A 24,127-nucleotide genomic window follows, 5' to 3' on the forward strand; every position below is an offset into this window, starting at 1 on the left:
GAGAGAGACTGATCACGCCAGGCTGGTTTCTGGGCATGCTCAGTAGAGCAAGCAAGATCCTGTCTATCAGCATGCCAGCGTTCACATGCGTTTGCGTGCAGTATAGCCAGGATCCAGTGAAAAACAGTATTTGGACGCAGCTCAAAAATGCTACAAGTAGCGTTTTTGAAAAAAGTTAAAAAACTGCAAGTCGCTGGATCCTCACTATAACGCACACAAACGCATGTGAACGCATGTTGACGCGAGTCCATTGCAAATGCATTGAAATGAAAACACATTTGCACTGGATCCGTTTTTGCGTTAAAAAAACGTTCATGATGCATGTTAAAAAAACGTAGTGTGAAAGCAGCCTAATCTTGATGAATCGGCTCCAAAGTGTTTCTTACTAGAAAGTAGGGTGGATGCTACATAAATCAATAGTTCTAGGAAATCAAGTATAAAAAAACTTGAATCTGGAGTGTTATTCATACAGATAAGACTGTGGTAATGTATAAAACATGGCATGTACATAAATTTCGCCATAATCACAATTACTCCTATAGGAGTCAACGGAGAGTCATCTTATGGATACGTCAAAACGTTCTTATATGATGCATTCCTGTGGGAGGATTCCGCTACTTTACTTTTCCTGGTAAATTATCTAGTTACTTTTTTATATTAAATCACATTTTCTTTCAGAAAGAAGAAGTGACCTTGTGTATTTTATGGATTCAGGAAGGTGAATTGAAGGTCTTCTCTCAGCTCTTCTACATTGCCAAGAGGTCTAATAGTGCAGTCTACATAAGCTGTAAAAAGGGATTTCACCCACAAAAAATGATGGGGTATCGCTAGGGTATGCCAACATGGTAAAGACAAAGGAGTTACAGATTCTTTATAGGGTTATTCTCAATGGTGAACAGCTGGTGCGTCTGACTGCTGGTTCCCCCACTGGTCCCAAGAAAGAAGCTAAGAAATGTCTCGTCGGAATGGAACGATGGCCGTGGTTCCATGCACTGTCAATAGGACTGTCAGAGATTGCCCGGTTCCTGGGAACGGTGAGGTCCTGGAGGTCATTTCTCCTGAAAATGGGTGATAACTAGAGATAGGCGAGCGCTAAAATGCTCAGGTCTCAAGTCAAGCAGGTCAGACAATTTGAAAGGGCTCAACTTGAGTAATGAGTATAATGACAGTCAATGATTGAGCAATTCGTCTCTCAGCCCACGTACAGCTAGCCAAAAAGGATTTTCAGGAAGAGGGAGGGTGTTATTTTTTCATTTGACACATTACATCCAAAAACGCTGCTTTAACCCCCAGTGAGAGCCAGATACTGTGAATAGCTCTCCACGGGGGCGCAGTGAAGCGAGCCTGTGCATTGTGGTGGTTGTTTCATAGACGAAACATTCGAGCAACCATGATACTCAGCCGAGCTCCGCAAGTACCCGAGCACCCTGATGTTCGATCAAGTAACTAGCACGCTCGCTCATCACTAGTGATAACGTTCACCTTTGCTGACTGATATCAAAACGACGCTGTTCAGGCACCAACCACACGAGAGAGAGCTACCGAAACAGCCAAGAGCAGGTGTGCCAAGATATTTTGGAAACTCCTATAGAAATCAATGGCTATTTCTGTAGCGAGATTCTGCTTGGACACCAAGCCACTTCCAACCAGCCAAATGATTGGGGCTTTGTTGCCATTTTCAATGCCAATCTCGTCAACCACACCGTTGGAGGACATGATTACCACTGTGCACTAAAGGTCTTCGTACCCAGACAAACTTCGGCTGAATCAGCTGATATGGAAGGGTTCAGACTATATATAGTCTAAGGCAGTGTTTCTCAACACCTGTCCTCAAGAGCCACCAACAGTGCATGTTTTCAGAAATTCCTTAGTATTGCCCAGGTAATGGAATTAGAACTTGGACAATACTAAGGAAATCCCGAAAACATGAACTGTCGGTGGCTCTTGAGGACTGACGTTGGGAAACATTGGTCTAATGTATATGGTGTCCCTCAACAGACCATTAATATAAGGGAGATAACAGGATCTGGAATATCCAAATTCGGACTTCCGATCCTTTTTGTTCTTGAAGAGAAGTGGTGGTGGTTCTCATATAACACAGGAGAATATGAGAGAGTTGGTCGAGATAGCTGCCATCTTTTGTCTGACAGCTATATTTTGTCTTTGGCAAGCTTAATGTTTTCATGAACATTATGTAGAATATGGACCCCCACAGATCAATGATGACACATCAGAACAATATATCATTGCCTATTAAACAGATACCCAACAATGTCCACTACAGTTTAGGCGTTTCTAAGAACTCGCTTAGAGGTTGGATAGAAAGCTCCAGCTCTTGGCATTTTTAACAGTAGGGATGATTTTTTAAGAAGTTCCCGTTCTATAAAAAAGCAGATAATTACTACTTTTATAGAAAAAGACAGTTTTAGAAATCAGGAAAATTAAGAAAAACTATGGGAATCTATCACCCTTTTGAGCTTTTTAGTTATTAGCATGGGCATACAGGTTGTATCCAGGTAAAATTAATCATCTTTTATAGATCTGATCTTCCAGGCTATGGGGCGTGTACGCTGCCCAGAAGAGAAGACTGCCTCTGGTCTTCATTATGCAAGATGCGTTGCACGGCTGGAAATCCGGCGCTTTCGCATTCTGGCTGCCATCTCTCCTCTGCACTGTTCTGCTGCGTACATTAAAATTGAAGACAGTGCCCACTGAAGGGCGGAACAATGCAGGGAAAAGATGACAGACAGAATACGCAGGCGCGGGATTTCTGACCATGCACCTGATGTCACAGGAACATTGAGAGAAGGGAAACAAAAATCTTGTATAATGAAGACCAGAGGCCAGCTTATCTTCCGGGGAGGAGGAATCCAGTATAGTGAATACCGGAAGCAGTCTTATCTTCCAGGCAGTGCATTATTGTTTATCTATTCCATGGCGTTTTACATGTGAAAGGGGTATACATAATAGGGACAAGTACAATAATCATAAACAATATAAGGCACAGACTGGTAGGGGAGGATAGAGGTCCCTGCCCACGAGGGCTCACAGTCTACAAGGGATAGGTGAGGATACAGTAGGTGAGTGTAGAGCTGGTTGTGCGGCGCTATATAAGACTGAGGGTTACGGCAGGTTGTAGGCTTGTCGGAAGAGGTGGGTCTTCAGTTTCTTTTTAAAGCTCGTCAAGGTACGCGAGAATCTGATATATTGTGGCAGAGCATTTTAGAGTATGGGGGAGGCACGGGAGAAATCTTGGTTGTGATGGTGGGAAGAGGAGATGAGAGGGTAGTAGAGAAAAAGATCTTGTGAGGATTGAAGGTTACGTGTAGGTAAGTACCAGGAGACTAGGCCACAGATGTAGGGAGGAGACAGGTTGTGGATGGCTTTTTATGTCATGGTTAGTGTTTTGAACAGGAGTCGTTGGGCAATGGGAAGCCAGTGAAGGGATTGGCAGGGAGGAGAGGTCGGGGAGTAGCGGGGGGACAGGTGGATTGGCCGGGCAGCATAGTTTAGAATAGATTGGTGCATACCCCATAGCCTGGAAGATCAAAGCTATGAAAGATTTACTGAATAAGCCATCATCCAGGAGGCATACAGGTATGACTAAACATGTCTACAACCTACAGTATATGCTCATATTATTAACTCAAAAAGCTCAAAAGGGAGACTAAAAAAACATCAATATGGATCTCCAACAAGAGTAAAATTTTGAAAATTACAATAAAAGTAATTTTTTGGCAGTGGATGGGTGAAATTTGTATTTTCAGACAAATTGGTTCTTACTTTTTTGTTTTTTCTTAACTTTTCACATAGTGAGAAGTCCACGGCACTGTGATAAGACTGGAGAGAGCAGAGCTGGACACAATCCTCCAAATGTTAGTGTGATTTCAAAACAGTGCAATAAATCAGCATGAGCGAGACTAATCAACAATAAACAGAGCCACATTCAGTCCTGCAAGCCCTATGAAGCGGACGCAGCTCGGTGCAAGGCACACAGCTGGCGAGCACATGACGACCATACGATAGTCACCAGTGCACACACAGATCAGCATGAATCTGCTTTTGCAACACTCGTTCTCAAAACACCTTCAATGGAACAAATTCTCATTTTCGACAAAAACGAAAGTTAAAACCAAAATTTTTTTTATTTTTTTTACCCCAATATTCCCCAGTTTCTCCTCTTCCAGAAAATGTTGGTTTGTTAAAACCAGATGGAAGGGAAAGGTCAAGAATTGAAAACAGAAAACTAATAAATCCTTGATATTTCCAAATGAAATGCTTGCGGTAAGCTAATTTCTTGTAAACACTGCGCTTATGTCGACTGAACAGTCCCAGATGGTGATCGAGCGTTCAGAGATTCACATCTGAAATGTTGCTGCGAGAAAAATAAAAGTAAGAAAGCAAAAGAGAAGGAAAAAAAAGACTATATTCAGCCATTGAAGCATAGAAAGAAAAATAACTAAAAATAAAATGTTATGAATGAAAAAAAAGCGTGACCAATCTACTAATGTTTACTCCCATCATAGATATTTATAGTATATGCACCGGCGGATACGCCAATAAAGAAGTTGTGCACCACGTACGTTATAGAGAGAAAAGTATTGAGATACAATTCAAAATTATTGTACAGGTATTGTGGTTTTAAATCAGCCCCGCTGCATAACCACCAGATCCTCGCCCCCGGTGTAGGGCCACCGGCTTCTCATCCCCGGTGTATAGTCTCCAGCTCTCAGTGTATAGCCTCTGGCCCTTCACCCCTGGTGTATAGCCTCTGATCCCTCGCCCCGGTGTAATGATCCAGGCCCCTCACTCCTGGTGTATAACCACTGGCACCTTCATCTCAACCCCTGGTCCCTCTCCCCCGGTGTATAGCCTCTAGCCCCTTGCCCCTAGTGTATAGCCTCTAGCCCCTTGCCCCCGGTGTATAGCTTCCAGCCCCTCGCCCCCGGTGTATAGCCTTCGGCCCATAGTGTATATCCTCCAGCTCCTCACATCCAATGTATAGTCTCCAGCCCCTTGCCCCCTGAGTATTGCCTTCGGTCCCTTGCCCTGTATAGCCTCCAGCCCCTCGCCTCCAGTGTATAGCCTCCGGCCCCTTGCCCCCCCGAGTATTGCCTTCGGTCCCTTGCCCCGTATAGCATCCAGCCCCTCGCCTCCAGTGTATAGCCTCCGGCCCATTGCCCCCAGTGTATAACCTTCGGCCCCTTGGCCCCAGTATATAACCTTCGGCCCCTGGTGTGTAGCCTCGAGCCCCTCACTCCCGGCGTATGGCCTCCAGCCCCCGCTACATTGTCTGCCTTTACTGTCACAGAACGGCCGGTGGTGCAGATCTCACTGACACCAGCGTGGTCCTGTAATAGAAGCCATTGGTGTAACTAGTCCATTTATGAGGTTTCTTCCTCCCAATTCTTCCAAATCACCTGTGAGTGATATTATTGAGAAGTGGAAGGAACCACTGCAACTCAGCCACAAAGTGGAGACCCTGTAATGTTACAGAGCGGAAGGCTGAGTGCTGAGGAGCAGAGGGTAGAAAAAAGTCACCAATGCTCTGCTGACCCCATAACTGATGGGAACTTCATAGCATGGGTTTCCATAGCATAGTAGTTACTTGTAAGCCTTACATCACCAAGCACAATGCTGAGCATCGGATGAAGTGGTGTAAAGCCACCACCACTGTACTTTGGAGCAGAGGAAATCTGTTCTGTGAAAAGACGGATCATTCTTCTCCATAGGGCCATCTAATGGACAAATGTCTGAATTTAGAATAGGACATCAGAAAAGCTCCTGCAGGTATAATGTGTCCCAACACTTTTATGGACAAGTCATCAATATATTCACTAGATCGATAAGACAGCTCATCAATATTTTGTGTCTGACTCCCACTCATCTAAGACTCCCACCAATTAGATGTCTGCAGTGTAGTATAGTGATTTTTCTCAGATGCTTCAGGTCAGCTCCCATTCACTTCAATAGGAGCTGTAACCAAGAAACAACCTCTACAGAGTTCACGAAGCTGTGATATCCCGAATTTCTACAGTGTGTACACCTGTGACAGAAGCAAAATATAGCTGATCGGTGAGGGTGTCTGGTGTCCAACCACCACTGATCGGATATTGATAACCTATACTTAAGATTGGTCATCAATATATCAGTCACTGGACGTCCTTTTTAATGTCGGATAGGTACAGGTCTTCGTGGTGGGAATCATATCTGGGAAACATGAACTTTGGTGTGGTGGCCATCGTACCCAGTTGGGGAGTGAATGGAGATGTGGCCACACAGATGCATGCCTCTTTCTGCATGCACGGATTTCTTTGGAGGTTAACAGAAAGCGGTGGACATCTTTCCATTTAATGCTTGCCTGGATGAAGCAGCTGGTGGCCATCTAATTAGTTAGGAACGAGGTCAGGGGACGTACTTCTTAGTTGAAGGTGCCTATGGCTGTGGATATGCCTCTAAAAATCGTACAAAGACAATTTTTATCTACAGAGGAAGGAAGCACACAGCACTGCCATAAAAGAGTTGTCATTTCAGGGCAGGTGGAAAGAGGACAAGTACTGTTTGCGTTGGTGGAGTTCAGGCTAGTCATTTATCAGAAGCAATGGAGGTGGTCAGGCTGGTCATTTATCAGTTTTGTTGACGGTCAGGCTGGTCATTTATCAGCTGCATAGGAGGAGGGCAGGCTATTCATTCATCTGTTAGGTTAGAGGACGTCAGATTGGTTATTTATCAGTTGGGTTATAGGCTGTTCCTTCATCAGCTGCATTGGAGGAGGTCAGGCTCTTCATTCATCAGCTGCATTGGAGGAGGTCAGGCTCTTCATTCATCAGCTGCATTGGAGGAGGTCAGGCTCTTCATTCATCGGTTGCATTTTAGGTCAGATTCTTTATTCATCAATTGTGTTAGAGGAAGTCAAGCTCTTCATTCATCAACTGTGTTGGAGGAGGTCAGGCTTTTCATTCATCAGCTGTGTTGAATTACATCAGGCTCTTCATTCATCAGCTGTGTTGGAGGAGGTCAGGCTTTTCATTTATCAGCTGTGTTGAATTACGTCAGGCTCTTTATTCATCAGCTATGTTGGAGGAGGTCAGGCTCTTCATTCTTCAGCTGCATTGGAAATGGTCAGGCTCTTTTTCATCAGCTGTGGTGGAGGATGTCAGGCTCTTCATTCATCAGCTGCATTGGAGAAGATCAGGCTCTTCATTCATCAGCTGCGTTGGAGAAGATTAGGCTCTTCATTCATCAGCTGCGTTGGAAGAGGTCAGGCTCGTTTTCATCAGCTGCATTGGAGGAGGTCAGATTCTTCATTCATCAGTTGTGCTGGAGGAGATCAGGCTCTTCATTCATCAGCTGCATTGGAGGAGGTCAGGCTCTTCATTCATCAGTTGTGTTGGAGGAGATCAGGCTCTTCATTCATCAGTTGTGTTGGAGGAGATCAGGCTCTTCATTTATCAGTAGTGTTGGAGGAGATCAGGCTCTTCATTCATCAGTTGTGTTGGAGGAGATCAGGCTCTCCATTCATCAGTAGTGTTGGAGGAGGTCAGGCTCTTCATTTATCAGCAGTGTTGGAGGAGGTCAGGCTCTTCATTCATCAGTAGTGTTGGAGGAGGTCAGGCTCTTCATTCATCAGCTGTGTTGAAAGAGGGCAGATTCTTCATTCATCACCCGTTTTGGAGGAGGTCAGGCTTTTCATTTATTGGTTATGTTAGAGGTCAAGCTGGCAAAGTAGGACTGTTGGTAAAGAACCTAATATGAAAGCGCTATCTGATTACTTTCTGAGTTGGGTCTCGGTTGGTTATTTATTGGCTTTGATAGAGGTGATAAAGCCTTTTATTATTGATGGGTCATTGGCTGACCACTGAATGGGTTTGGTAAAAGGCACACAAGCTTTGAACAACTCCTTGTAATTGGCGCCAAAAAGGAGGTGACGAATACTCACCTCCCAGACATGTGGAAGGTTGCTCATTGGGCTTAGACAAAATGCGAGTGTTGCAGCCAAAAAAATGCTGTTTTTTTCGGTTTCATCTGCTATTTAGATGAAATTTCAGGCTGAATAGAAAATCTGCAATAATTAACTAATCCTGCGGTTTTCACCCTTTTGTACAGCAAAGGTTGGAATGTGTGGAAAATCCCCTGTGCACAGTCCCCTATGGGAAACATGAAATAGCTACATATTATTGCGGAGACGGTCTTGCGGAGTTTCCATAGATCTGATCTCTATAAGGTGTGTGCTCCACATTTCTTAAAGTACAAAACTGCCGTCTCCTTTTTCTGCATAGCAGCGGACATTTATGTAAATGTATCCAGGCCCGTGTTTAAGCTGTAATCTACTTTACATTCAAAGACCACATTCCAAAAATAAAAAAGTCTGAAGATTGGAGAATATATACATACTGTATATACAGAAAATTACTTTGTATGATATATGCAATGTCAAAAAAATGTAGTCCATGAAAGTTAATAGCACCGATAATTATGTAGAAAAGACTTGCAAATTAAATCTCTCAAAGGGAAAAATCAAGAAAAGTCTGGGTTCGGTTACAAACGCTACAGCTTTCCAGTGATTGCAAATTGGCTTATTAACTCTTTTACCCTCCACCCTGTTATGAGGGTTAGATTCCCAAAAAGCAAGCGGCTTCACTTTACAGCAGTCTTAGCATTTCTGGAAATGCTGCCTTAGACTAGAGGACTGGTCTGATAGATACCGTATTTTACGGCATATAAGACGACTTTTTAACCCCTGAAAATCTTCTGAAAAGTCTGGGGTCGGCTTATACGGCGATGCACGGTGCAGTCATTTACACACAATACAAGATATTCTCACCAGTCCTCCGTTCCCGCGGTGCCCCCAGCTGTTTCTTGCAGTCCGCAGGCACACAGACCCCTCCGTGATAGCGTCCGGTGCACGGAGCGGCAGCTGCAGGATGTCGTCATGGCTTTACTACTGTTGAATGCTTTATGGCGCCACAAAGAATTCACAGGACCGCCGAGGCTGTAAGCGCTTTACTGCAGTTGAATGCTTTGTGGCGGCGTAAAGCATTCAACTGTAGAAAAGCCATGACAACATCCTACAGCGGCCACTCCATTCACGCTATCACGGAGGGGTCTGTGTACCTGCAGACGGCAAGAAGCAGCTGGAAGCACCGCGGGACGGAGGAGGGGTGAGAATATATTTTTGTGTAAACAACAGTATGATAGGGGGCAGAAGGGAACCAGCAGGAGGACATTATTAAACAATGGGCTCGTTACTGCACGGGACATTACAGCAGAGGACATTACTAAACAATGGGGACATTACAGCAGGGGACATTATTACACAATGGGCACATTACTGCAGGTCACATTACTAAACAATGGGGACATTACAGCAGTGGACATCAATATACAATGGGGATATTACTCGGGTGGGCTTAAGCTGGTGTCACACTAAACGACAGCGACAACGACGTCGCTGTTACGTCACCATTTTCGGTGACGTAACAGCGACCTTGTAAGTCGCTGTTATGATCGCTGCTTAGCTGTCAAACACAGCAGAAGCAGCGATCATAAGGTCGCTGTGCTACATGTTCAGAGAGCAGGGAGCCGCGCTTAGCGCTGGCTCCTTGCTCTCCTGCAGCACACATCGGGTTAATTAACCCGATGTGTGCTGCAGCTACATGTCACAGTTCAGAGAGCAGGGAGCCGCGCTTAGCGCTGGCTCCTTGCTCTCCTGCAGCACACATCGGGTTAATTAACCCGATGTGTGCTGCAGCTACATGTCACAGTGCAGAGAGCAGGGAGCCGCGCGCACTGCTTAGCGCTGGCTCCTTGCTCTCCTTGCTACAGTATACATCGGGTTAATTACCCGATGCGTACTGCAGCCACATGTCACAGTGCAGGAGCCGGCACTGGCAGCAAGAGCGGAGGCTGGTAACCAGCGTAAACATCGGGTAACCAGGGAAAGGTCTTCCCTTGGTTACCCGATGTTTACGCTGGTTGCAGCTTACCGCAGCTGCCAGTGCCGGCTCCTGATCGCTTCATTTCGTCGCTCTCTCGCTGTCACACACAGCGATGTGTGTGTCACAGCGGGAGAGTGACGACCAAAAAATGAAGCTGGACATTCAGCAACGACCGGCGACCTCACAGCAGGGGCCAGGTCGTTGCTGGATGTCACACACAGCGACAGCGACGGGACGTCGCTGCAACGTCACAGAAAATGGTGACGTAGCAGCGACGTCGTTGTCGTCGTCGTTATGTGTGACACCAGCTTTACACTCGAGTATATACAATATCTCCTACACTCTATATTGTAACTGGAAAAGTTATCGTCTTATAAGCCGGAAAATATGGTAGTAATAAAGAGATGGGATAACCAAGTGCATATTATTTTTATTTACAAAAACAAAAGCTCAAAATCCATAAAAAAATATGAACAAAAATTGGAATTTTTTTTAGGTACTAAATATTTTTTCCTGCATTAGATGGATATCCTTTTTCTACAATTGTCATTATTCACCTGGGAATCGGTCCAAGGATGCTTCCGTGCGCCACACCCATTGTGGATTCCTCACTCAAATCTGGGGAGCTATAGTGAACATCTCTAGGTCTTGCTTACACTTTCTATTAGGTCTGTGTTTAGTCTTAGAACAGAGCTTTTCTATCCAGTACGGGGGCCTTCCGAAACGATTTGCTGATTGCTGGAGAAAAAGTGATTTGTTGCATCAGTAATGCAAACGGAAGCACAGGACCAAACTGATTATTATTAGATTTGTTGGTGTCCTGCATGCAGAACTATATCTCTATATATATCTCTATATATATATATATATATATATCTATCTATATATATATATATATATATATCTCTATATATATATATCTCTATATATATATATATATCTCTATATATATATATCTCTATATATATATATGTATATCTCTATATATATATATATATATGTATATCTCTATATATATATATGTATATCTCTCTATATATATATATATATATATATATATATGTATATATATATATATATATATCTATATATCTATATATATATATATCTATATATCTATATATATATTAATATATATATTATATATATGTATGTATAAAATGTATAAACACACATATCATGGCCAAAAGGATTGGAACCCATAAATTTATTCCAAAAAAATGAAGACTTTCTCCCAGAAAATTATTGCAATTACATATGTTTTGTTAGATACATTTCCTTTGTGTGTATTGGATCAACACAAAAAAAATCTGAGGGAAAAAAAAGGCCAACTGGACATAATTTCACACAAAACCCCCCAAATAGGTGGGAAAAAATTGTCACCTTTCCAAAACTGTGGCTAAACAACTTTGCTTCCAGTATGTGATGGTCGTACAAACTCAAGTATGGCAAGTATCAAGTGCGGGCAATATGAAAATCATACCTGAAACCACATAAAAAGGGAGAAGTTGACTCATTCTTTGCATTGTGTGTCTATGTTTGCCACACTAAGCATGGAGAATAGAAAAAGGAGAAGAAACCTGTCTGAGGACTTGAGAACCCAAATTGTTGTAATATATTAATCTTAAGGTCTATCTCCAGAGATCTTGGACGTTGATGGCAAAAAAAATTGAGAAAATACGCCACATACTGCATCAAATTGGTCTGCATAGCTTTGATCTCAGATGGAAGCCAATGCTAAAAATGATACACAAGAAAGTCCACAAACAGATTGCTGAAAACAAGCAGACTAATGAAAATGGATTACTGGAACCGTCCTGTGGTCTGATGAGACCAAGATAAACATATTTGCTTCAGATAATGTCAAGCGTGTGTGGTGGGAACCAGGTGAGGATTATAAAGACAAGCATGTCCTGACTCCTGCCTACAGTCAGGCATGGTGGTGTGAGTGTCATGGTGGTTTGGGGCTGCAAAAGGGCTGCCGGCTGTGGGGAGCTACAGCTCATTGAGGAAACCATGAATGCAATCATGTGCTGTGACAAATTGAAGCAAAGCATGATCCTCTCCCTTCAGAATCTTGTCTTCAGGGCAGTATTCCAACTTGATGACACCTACAAGACGACCACTGCCTTTCTAAAGAAAAGGAGGGTACATGCTGGACTGGCCCAAGTGTCTCCAGACCTAAACCCTATTGAGCATCTATGGGGCCTCCTCAAACGGAAGGTGGAGAAGCGAAAAGTCTCTAAAATCTACAATTTCCATGATGTCGTCATGGAGGATGGAAGAGGATCCTGCGGCTCCTGTGAAGCTCTAGTGAACTCCATACCAAAGAGCGTTAAAGACCAGCTTGATAATAATGGTGGCCACACAAAGTTTGGGCACAATTTGGCCATTGCCACTTAGGGGTGTACTCACTTTGTAGCCAGCACTTTTGACATTAACGGCCGTGTGTTGGGTTATTTAGAGAGCACGCCAAGCTGTACCACCGACTACCTTACAGTGTATCAAAGTGTCAGATCTACAGTGTAGGGGGTGTAGTCTCTTTTGTGACATACTGTGTATATGTGTGTGTGCGCACACACACAATATTATATATATATTTATATATATATATATATATATATATATATATATATATATATATATAGTACAGACCAAAAGTTTGGACACACCTTCTCATTCAAGGGGTTTTCATTATTTTCAAGATTCTGAAAATTGTAGATTCACATTGAAGGCATCAAAACTATGAATTAACACATGTGGAATGAAATACTTAAAGTGTGAAACAACTGAAAATATGTCTTATATTGTAGGTTCTTCAAAGTAGCCACCTTTTGCTTTGATTACTGCTTTGCACACTCTTGGCATTCTCTTAATGAGCTTCAAGAGGTAGTCACTGGAAATGGTCTTCCAACAGTCTGGAAGGAGTTCCCAGAGATGCTTAGCACTTGTTGGCCCTTTTGCCTTCACTCTGCAGTCCAGCTCACCCCAAACCATCTCGATTGGGTTCAGGTCTGGTGACTGTGGAGGTCAGGTCATCTGGCGTAGCACCCCATCACTCTCCTTCTTAGTCAAATAGCCCTTACACAGCCTGGAGGTGTGTTTGGGGTCATTGTCCTGTTGAAAAATAAATGATGGTCCAACTAAACGCAAACCGGATGGAATAGCACGCCACTGCAAGATGCTGTGGTAGCCATGCTGGTTCTGTATGTCTTTAATTTTTAATAAATCCCCAACAGTGTCACCAGCAAAGCACCCCCACACCATCACACCTCCTCCTCCATGCTTCACGGTGGGAACCAGCCATGTAGAGTCCATCCGTTCACTTTTTCTACAAAGACACGGTGGTTGGATCCAAAGATCTCAAATTTGGACTCATCAGACCAAAGCACAGATTTCCACTGGTCTAATGTCCATTCCTTGTGTTTTTTAGCCCAAACAAGTCTCTTCTGCTTGTTGCCTGTCCTTAGCAGTGGTTTCCTAGCAGCTATTTTACCATGAAGGCCTGCTGCACAGAGTCTCCTCTTAACAGTTGTTCTAGAGATGAGAAGGTGTGTCCAAACCTTTGGTCTGTACTGTGTATATACAGTTAGGTCCAGAAATATTTGGACAGTGACACAAGTTTTGTTATTTTAGCTGTTTACAAAACATGTTCAGAAATACAATTATATATATAATATGGGCTGAAAGTGCACACTCCCAGCTGCAATATGACAGTTTTCACATCCAAATCGGAGAAAGGGTTCAGGAATCATAGCTCTGTAATGCATATCCTCCTCTTTTTCAAGGGACCAAAAGTAATTGGACAAGGGACTCTAAGGGCTGCAATTAACTCTGAAGGCGTCTCCCTCGTTAACCTGTAATCAATGAAGTAGTTAAAAGGTCTGGGGTTGATTACAGGTGTGTGGTTTTGCATTTGGAAGCTGTTGCTGTGACCAGACAACATGCGGTCTAAGGAACTCTCAATTGAGGTGAAGCAGATCATCCTGAGGCTGAAAAAAAAGAAAAAATCCATCAGAGAGATAGCAGACATGCTTGGAGTAGCAAAATCAACAGTCGGGTACATTCTGAGAAAAAAGGAATTGACTGGTGAGCTTGGGAACTCAAAAAGGCCTGGGCGTCCACGGATGACAACAGTGGTGGATGATCGCCGCATACTTTCTTTGGTGAAGAAGAACCCATTCACAACATCAACTAAAGTCCAGAACACTCTCAGTGAAGTAGGTGTATCTGTCTCTAAGTCAACAGTAAAGAGAAGACTCCATGAAAGTAAATACAAAGGGTTCACATCTAGATGCAAACCATTCATCAATTCCAAAAATAGACAGGCCAGAGTTAAATTTGCTGAAAAACACCTCATGAAGCCAGCTCAGTTCTGGAAAAGTATTCTATGGACAGATGAGACCAAGATCAACCTGTACCAGAATGATGGGAAGAAAAAAGTTTGGAGAAGAAAGGGAACGGCACATGATCCAAGGCACACCACATCCTCTGTAAAACATGGTGGAGGCAACGTGATGGCATGGGCATGCATGGCTTTCAATGGCACTGGGTCACTTGTGTTTATTGATGACATAACAGCAGACAAGAGTAGCCGGATGAATTCTGAAGTGTACCGGGATATACTTTCAGCCCAGATTCAGCCAAATGCCGCAAAGTTGATCAGACGGCGCTTCATAGTACAGATGGACAATGACCCCAAGCATACAGCCAAAGCTACCCAGGAGTGTCACTGTCCAAATATTTCTGGACCTAACTGTGTATATATATATATATATATATATATATATATATATATATACATACATATGTGTGTATGAACCCAAACCGACCCCATAACAATCAGCGGTGCGGCTCTGCTTCTGTTTGCAGACCGGATTTAAGGGATGAGTTTTTCCATTTGTCTGTTCCAAAAATGGAAAAGTAAGAACATATCTTGTGACCGGACAAAACCGGACAAATATTCAGAGCTGTGGTTATATATCTAACACCTATGCCGATCCCATTGTGCTTTAGATGACCATTTGCTCAGGGTAAATAATAAGTATCAGGAAGCTTACACGATAATTCTTAGAAATCATCATTTACGAGTCACCAACAAATATTATACAAGGAAATGTAAAATGATCATCCCAAAAAATGATGGCTATAAATCTGCTCTGCATGAAATATTAACGGTGTGAGTAATTCTTGGAGGGACCATTGGAGCGAAGCATCCGAGCCAGATTTCTATCTAATGTGCCGAATAGGAGAACTTCTCAGTAAGTGCGAGATTTCCCGATTGTGCCGAGAAGCCAAATGGAATGGACACAAGTTTAACGAAAACCAGGGGACTTGTCCAAAGACTTCTCAAGGAAGGAAAGAATTACAAGACACTGGATGCATATTTATCTACAAATGGAAAAAAAAATAGGGTTTAAGAAAAATTTTAGAAGAAATTTCTGCGGCGTTACCTGTTCCACAGTAATGAGTCCCCGAGGCGAGTCCAGATCGGTCTGCAGTGGGAGAGTTTGGCACAGCAATCCCAATAATAGGGAGACTTCCTTCATACTCCTCCAACAGCAAACCAGGACCATCTGCGCCGTCACGCTGCACGATGTGCCCTCACCACCTTCCAAGACAAGAAGAACAACGTCAGAAACTATATAAAGAAGAGGGACAATGTATAGGGCAAAACGTAGGGTTACAGGGCTACATAAAATGTTTTTTCTGTAGCAAACAACTGTAGGGTATCACTTGGAGGTTGGGAGGAACTAACATTGATCTAACGATTATGGAAAAATGATCACTAATGAAGATCTATCCAAGGGTGAAATTCACATCATTATTAGATATAGACACATATAACATAAACGTCTCCCAGCTGATTACTACAAAATAACATTAATTTTCCTTGATTTTTACATAAATACTTCTTAGAGACATTTTGTTTTTTGTTGTTTTTTTTTTCCTCTTTTACAAAGAACCATAACTTTTTAAGTCTCAGTGAAACCAGCCATACGAGGGCTTGATTCTTGAGAATCAAGTTGTAGATTTGAACCATACCATTCATTTTACCATATGATTTATTGAAAAGTAGAAAAAAAATTCCATGTGATGATATGGATTAAAAAAAAATGCAATTCTGCCATTGTTTTATTTTTTTTCTTTTAGATTTTGCTGGTCAATACATAATAAAAGTGATCCTTCATAACATAATTCATCAGATCTGTGCGACTCCGGCGATACGAAAGTGACATACATTTTTTCATATTTACAGGTTTGAAAAAAATCCAGAAGTTTAAAAACTAAAGTAAGTTTGTGATGCCATTTTTATTTTATTTATTTTTTGGGGGGGAGGGGGCATAGATGCTATATTTGGCCTTATTTTTTGTATCTGGGGCTGTAGTTTTTATCTACATCATTTGGAATTCATACAATATTTTGATCGCTTATTGTTCCATAATTTGAGTCAATTCTAAAGATTTTGTTTTGTTTTTATTTTTTATTATTTTTTTTGGGGGGAGCGCTCCATAGCATTGGCAAAATGGCACCAACAGAGTTGTTGGGGTGGGTGGTACTGTAGTTGTGGGTAAGGGATTAACCGGCAGAGGTGATGGTGAAGGTGGCAGTCGTGGGTAAGGGATTGACCAGCAGAGGTGATTGTGCGGGTGGTAGTCGTGGGTAAGGGACTGACCAGCAGAGGTGATTGTGCGGGTGGTAGTCGTGGGTAAGGGACTGACCAGCAGAGGTGATGGTGAAGGTGGTAGTCGTGGGTAAGGGACTGATCAGCAGAGGTGGTGGTGCGGGTGGTAGTCGTGGGTAATGGACTGACCAGCAGAGGTGAAGGTGGTAGTCGTGGGTAAGGGACTGACCAGCAGAGGTGATGGAGAAGGTGGTAGTCGTGGGTAAGGGATTGAGCAGCAGAGGTCTTGGTGAAGGTGGCAGTCGTGGGTAAGGGATTGACCAGCAGAGGTGATGGTGAAGGTGGTAGTCGTGGGTAAGGGACTGATCAGCAGAGGTGGTGGTGCGGGTGGTAGTCGTGGGTAATGGATTGACCAGCAGAGGTGAAGGTGGTAGTCGTGGGTAAGGGACTGACCAGCAGAGGTGATGGAGAAGGTGGTAGTCGTGGGTAAGGGATTGAGCAGCAGAGGTCTTGGTGAAGGTGGTAGTCGTGGGTAAGGGACTGACCAGCAGAGGTGATGGTGCGGGTGGTAGTTGTGGGTAAGGGATTGACCAGCAGAGGTGATGGTGAAGGTGGTAGTCGTGGGTAAGGGAATGACCCAGCAGAGGTGATGGTGAAGGTAGTAGTCGTGGGTAAGGGATTGACCAGCAGAGGTGATGGTGAAGGTGGTAGTCGTCGGTAAGGTATTGACCAGCAGAGGTGATGGTGAAGGTGGTAGTCGTGGGTAAGGGATTGACTAGCAGAAGTGATGGTGAAGGTGGTAGTCGTGGGTAAGGGAATGACCCAGCAGAGGTGATGGTGAAGGTGGTAGTCGTGGGTAAGGGAATGACCCAGCAGAGGTGATGGTGAAGGTAGTGTCGTGGGTAAGGGATTGACCAGCAGAGGTGATGGTGAAGGTGGTAGTCGTGGGTAAGGGATTGACCAGCAGAGGTGATGGTGAAGGTGGTAGTCGTGGGTAAGGGATTGACCAGCAGAGGTGATGGTGAAGGTGGTAGTCGTGGGTAAGGGATTGACCAACAGAGGTGATGGTGCGGGTGGTAGTCATGGGTAAGGGATTGCCTTTGGACGCTCGGCACGCTACATGAAATGTAGGATCCTTAGGATCCTGGCCGGGTGTGTGGACTTGTGTTGTGTGGCAGAGCAGAGACTGGGCAATTGAGATGTTTGGGGGAGATTCTGCCAGGGCAAATTAACGAAACTCACACGCCAGTTGGGATTAACCCATAACCTTTACAGTTATGGGCCTGGCAACTAATGTCCTATTGTCCGGCTCCTTTAGTCAGGGGAGCCTCCATTCGAGGGTCAGTCTCTAGCCTCACAATGTCCCAGCCAACACTCAAGGATTTTGCTATCCCCATTCTTGTCTCCTTCCTCAGTTTGCCACACGTCACCCACGGCATACGGCCCGGACAGCCTACAGACTATATGTCTGTCTCTTATGTCACAATCTCACTTGAGCCCCAAATCGCGATTACAGACAGCGCTGGAACTGCGCCGGCCGCGGAGGTGAGTATAGGCTTTTTTTTATTTTACTTGGGGGAAACATGGGGAATCAGAAGGAGTTGTCCGAATAATGGACAGTCCCTTTAATCATTGATTTCCTTCATTTGCGATGTATTAGGGGAAATTAACAAAAAATCTGCACAGAAAATCTGCAGATTCTGGCTTAGATGGAGATCTACTGCTGTCCCCGAGAACATGCACAGACAGCTACTAGGCAGTGAATCGAGCAGTTAAAGCAGATATCTGACTTAGGCCAGTTTCACACTTACGTTGAATGGCATCCGTTGCATTGCGTTGTGTGACGGATGCAACGGATGCGTTGCACATAATGGCACAACGGATGCAACAAATCATACAAAACAACGGAAAGCTTTTTTTTTTTCTTCTTTACAGTTTTACCGGCAGCAGAATATTGTGAACGATCAGCTGATCACCCGGCGGCCGGGCGCACAGCTGAGCTCTCTCAATAGCCGGCTGCCGGGCGCTCAGCTGAGCGCTCTCAATAGCCGGCTGCCGGGCGCTCAGCTGAGCGCTCTCAATAGCCGGCTGCCGGGCGCTCAGCTGATCGCTCTCAATAGCCGGCTGCCGGGCGCTCAGCTGATCGCTCTCAATAGCCGGCTGCTGGGCGCTCAGCTGATCGCTCTCAATAGTCAGCTGCTAGGTGCTCAGCTGATCGCTCTCAATAGTCGGCTGCCAGGTGCTCAGCTGAGCGCTCTCAATAGTCGGCTGCCGGGCGCACAGCTGATCGCTTTCAATAGCCGGCTGCCGGGCACTCAGCTGAGCACTCTCAAAAGCCAGTTGCCGGGCAATCAGCTGAGCGCTCTCAAAAGCCGGCTGCTGGGCGCTCAGCTGAGCGCTCTCAATAGCCAGCTGCTGGGCGCTCAGCTAAACGTTCGGCCACCGAGAGATAAAATTAAATTTCTGTGATTAAAAAAAAAAATAAAAAAAAAAATGAGCATGCGCAGTGAAAAATCCAGGATTCTGCCGCTCAAAAAAAGTTACATGCTGCGTTCCTTCCGCCCGGCGGAAGCAACGCAGCGTCGGCCAGAGGAAGCAACACAGGTACTTTTGGCACAATACGTCATCCATACAAGTCTATGGGAAACAGCGGAATCAGTTAACGGATTCCGCTGTTTTCCAAAAAGGGCGGATTGCGCCAGAAGGAAATTAACGCAAGTGTGAAAGTACCCTAAGGCCTCACATTGGCGTCTGTTTCTGGTTTTGTTTTGTTTTTTATTTTTTTTGCATACAAGAAAAAACAGACCATTTTTCAATACTTTTTTTTTTTTTTTTTACCATCAGTGTAGAAATAGTTTTTTTACACACTTCTAACAATAAAACAAAAAAAACATTTCATAGCTGAAAGTTGCATGTTTTTTTGTTTTTTTTTCAGCTGCTCATTAACTTTTCATCAGCGAGATCGATCAGCAACGTAGATCAAAAATAAACAACGCATTTCCTTTTTTTTTTGTATATAGGTATCTGGTTTACACAAAAAATAAAACAGAGACATACGATCATCCCCATAGACTATGATAGGTAAGTGATCTAGGTGTGACAAACATATGGTCTCATGAACATCTGAGTGAGGCCTTAGGCCATGTGCGCATGCTGCGTTTTTGCCACGTTTTGGTGCACTTTGTGGCCCAGAACTGCATGTCTTTCCTTCTCCAACAAAGTCAAAGAGAATTCAGAAATACTGTGCGCACGTTGCTTCTTTTTTCCTTGCATTTTTGGGTGCAGAAAAAAAACCCAGCAATTCTTTGTGCGTTTTGCCATTGAATACATAAAAAAAAAAAAAATGTGTGGGCAAAAATGCACAAAAGATGCACCAAAAACGGACTAAAAATGCATGCTTTTTGATGTGTTTTTCTGCCACAAGGTGCAGTTTTAAGGTTTTCAGTGTGCGCACATACCCTTATACAGACTTTTCCCCTTTATATATACAAGCTAGATACCTATGGGGCTGGCCCATTATAAGAGCACTTTAATTTCAGCAAGTGAAAACAGTCGACCAGGAAATCATGAACAACTGCACACTCCTCTTGCATGGAAAATGAGGAATTTTGGAACTCTTTCTAATAGCCTTAATTGGGGATACAGGAACCATGGGTCATATTGTATATGCATCCACATGGAGGCTGGCACTAATACATCTTAGGCCTCATTCACACATCCATCAGTACTTCGACACCAGTATTTCGGCACCAGTGCTTCCCCACCAGTGCTTCGGCATCAGTGCTTCCCCACCGGTGCTTCGACATCAGTGCTTCCCCACCAGTGCTTCGGCATCAGTGCTTCTGCATCAGTGCTTCTGCATCAGTGCTTCTGCATCAGTACTTCTGCATCAGTGCTTCTGCAGCAGTGCTTCTGCAGCAGTACTTCTGCAGCAGTACTTCTGCAGCAGTACTTCTGCAGCAGTACTTCTGCAGCAGTACTTCTGCAGCAGTACTTCTGCAGCAGTACTTCTGCAGCAGTATTTCTGCATCAGTATTTCTGCATCAGTGCTTCTGCATCAGTACTTCTGCATCAGTATTTCTGCATCAGTACTTCTGCATCAGTACTTCTGCATCAGTACTTCTGCATCAGTACTTCTGCATCAGTATTTCTGCATCAGTGCTTCTGCATCAGTACTTCTGCATCAGTATTTCTGCATCAGTGCTTCTGCATCAGTGCTTCTGCATCAGTATTTCTGCATCAGTATTTCTGCATCAGTATTTCTGCATCAGTGCTTCTGCATCAGTGCTTCTGCATCAGTGCTTCTGCATCAGTGCTTCTGCATCAGTACTTCTGCATCAGTGCTTCTGCATCAGTGCTTCTGCATCAGTGCTTCTGCATCAGTGCTTCTGCATCAGTGCTTCTGCATCAGTGCTTCTGCATCAGTGCTTCTGCATCAGTGCTTCTGCATCAGTATTTCTGCATCAGTATTTCTGCATCAGTGCTTCTGCATCAGTGCTTCTGCATCAGTGCTTCTGCATCAGTGCTTCTGCATCAGTGCTTCTGCATCAGTACTTCTGCATCAGTATTTCTGCATCAGTGCTTCTGCATCAGTGCTTCTGCATCAGTGCTTCTGCATCAGTATTTCTGCATCAGTATTTCTGCATCAGTGCTTCTGCATCAGTGCTTCTGCATCAGTGCTTCTGCATCAGTGCTTCTGCATCAGTGCTTCCGCATCAGTGCTTCCGCATCAGTGCTTCCGCATCAGTGCTTCTGCATCAGTATTTGGATGCCAAAACCAGGAGAGTCTCCAAAACAGAAAAACAGGTGTCAGCCTTTCAATTATAGTTATTCTCTGTAAGTTCCACTCCTGGTTTTGGAATCCAATCACTGATGCAAAAATACTGACGTGTGAAAGCGGCCTTAAAAGAAGTAAATTCCTTCCCAACAGTCTAACCCAAACTATTCAATTTGTGCGAAAGCAATAGGAGCAGAGAGAAAAAAAGACAAACAAAGACATCACCCCCCCACCCCCCCAAACACGGGAGGATGCTGTGTCCCCAAATTAAGCGCACCTATCACCAGGATTTTCGTATAGAACGTAAAGCCAGTGCTATGCTGGCACTATCAGGCTGATTCTATACATACCTGTAGGGGTCAGCTCGGATATTTAGGTTTTGAAATCCAAGAAAGTAAAGTTTATAAAATCATCAGCTTCTTGAGTGACAGCAGCTGAGAATCAGATAATATCAGGGGGGTATTCATAGTTATCCCCACTCCCTGTTGGAACTAGCATAAGTAAAATACAATCGATTTACTTTTTCACTAGCAGGACCTGTGTGAGGTCATACCCATGTGACCAGAAGGGGCGAGTCCTCAGCCAACAAAGCCGATACCAAGAAGCAACATGTTTCTGTTGGCTGAAGACCCGCCCTTCTGGTCACATGGGTATGACCTCACACAGGTCCTGCTAGTGAAAAATTAAATGGATTGTATATTACTTATGCTAATTCTAGAGGGAGAGGATAACGCTGAATACCCCCCAGATATTATCTGCTCCGCAGCTGCTGTCACTCAAGAAGCTGCTGATTTTATAAACTTTACTTTCTTGGATTTCAAAACCTAAAACATCCGAGCTGACCCCTACAGGTGTGTATACAATCAGCCTGAGGCCTAAGACACACGGCATGAAAATCGGAGCGAGTGGAATGCGATAAAACATCACATTCCACTCAGACCAATATTAGCCCGTGTGTCAGCACCCATAAGCGATTATTTTCATAGCCCCGAGAAAACAATGGCAGCATGATGCGACTGTAATGCGATCCTTCTTTCTCTTGCACCCATTCAAGTCTATGAGGCGAAAGAAAATCGCACTGCACTCGCGGTATACGGCGAGTGCAGGGCGAGAATTGCCATAGCCGGCAATGAAGGAGAGAGGGAGATAAATCCCTCACTACCCTCCTCAGCGCCAGCCCGCCCCTCCTCAGAGCCGCACCGCCCCCCGCAGCTGTGGCCCGATCGCATGATGGGACCTCAGTCGTAGTGACACTCACATGACACTGGGCTCCCACTGTGCTGCCAGTGAGCCGAGTGTCATGCGAGGGGATCGCAGTAGTGACCTCTGTGGCCCCGGCCTGATAGTGTCAGTATAGAACTGGCTTTAGGTTATATAGGAAAATCCTGGTGATTGGTTCCTTTTAAGGCTATGAGAAAAAGATTTTACCATGAGTACCAAAAATCCTCATTTCTCAGATGTTTCATTGGTGGACACAGGAACCATAAGCAGTTCCTAGGGTGGGAAAACTAATGCTAGTATTGCAGAAGGAATAATAGCAATCCCTCAGGAAAGAATCATAAGCAGAAACAGGCCTGTGTCTGCCTCCACTTCACACGAAGCTACACTGAATAGCTAGGTGTACGTTATTTGGGAGTTTTTACTTTTTTGTATTCTTAGTGTCAGCCTCCAGGTGGCAACATATAACCTATGGTTACTGTGTCCCCCAAATGAAGCATAAAAATGGGTGTATAGAGTTCTAATCATTATAACATGTCTGAAAAAAAATAAGCAAATTAATTGATTCACATACACACACTATATCCAAAAAATCAGAAGGCAGCACTTTTCTTTCACATAAAATCTTCATTAGTGGCCCATGCCACAGGACGTTTCGGTCACAGGTTGACCTTTTTCTAACAGTCTGACTTTCCAACCTTTTTTCAACTGAAACGTCCTGTGGCATGGGCCATTAAAGAAGATTATATTTGAAAGAAAAGTGGAGTGCTGCCTTCTGATTTTTTTGAAATATTAAGGGACGGCAGGATATTGTTGTGAAGGATTTTTGCACCCAATTAATTTTAAGGTGCTGCTCTGAAAAATTGTGTGTGTGTGTGTGTGTGTGTGTGTGTGTATGTGTGTGTGTATGTATATATATATATATATATATATATATATATATATATATATATATATATTTTATTATTTTTTTTATTTATTTTGTATGTCAGAGTTGAGACAGGTTGGACACATGTAGCGGAGCTGAATCTGTACTAGCAGCTTTGCTAATTTCTTCAGTTTTATAGAAAAGGTGGGTTTATGTGTTACACAATGCAGCAATTAACATCCAAATTCACGACAAATACCGCCATAACGCACAAAACGTTTCAAGAGGTCACGTTTTGCCCGAGACCTAAAAAAGTAAAACTGTACAGCGCGTACCGGTGAACTTCTGACGGCTAGAAAACATAACAGAGGCAAGGACATCCTCCACAAAGCGGCCAGGCACAGCGCTCACTTCGGTTACAGGCAATTATTCATTATTAAACTAAAAGATCCCATTTTACATTGAAAAATCAAGTTTTTTTCCCTCATTCTGCAGAAATTAAACCATAATCTGCACAGCTGCCCCCTGACCTTGAGCACAATATCTGGCGGTGATGAGCGCACGGGACGTGCAGCGGCAGCACCACAGCCCCACCAAGTGGTCACTACAAGAATGGCAACGTTAAATGAATCTGGAACATTAGTATTATGGAAGAGGGTAATGATGCATTCATGTGCTGACACCATGTGTATACAGATGTA

General features: G+C 43.9%; 1 protein-coding gene across 1 annotated transcript in view; it reads right to left on the reverse strand.

Annotated features, from left to right (window-relative positions):
• Positions 1-24,127, reverse strand: part of THADA (THADA armadillo repeat containing) — a 906,435-nt gene that overhangs the window by 710,119 nt on the left and 172,189 nt on the right. The window contains 1 exon segment of the mRNA XM_075341438.1: positions 15,392-15,549. Coding sequence (XP_075197553.1) covers positions 15,392-15,549 — 158 coding nt within the window.

The sequence above is a fragment of the Anomaloglossus baeobatrachus genome, chromosome 3 (assembly GCF_048569485.1).
Source record: "Anomaloglossus baeobatrachus isolate aAnoBae1 chromosome 3, aAnoBae1.hap1, whole genome shotgun sequence".
Taxonomy (NCBI): domain Eukaryota; kingdom Metazoa; phylum Chordata; class Amphibia; order Anura; family Aromobatidae; genus Anomaloglossus; species Anomaloglossus baeobatrachus.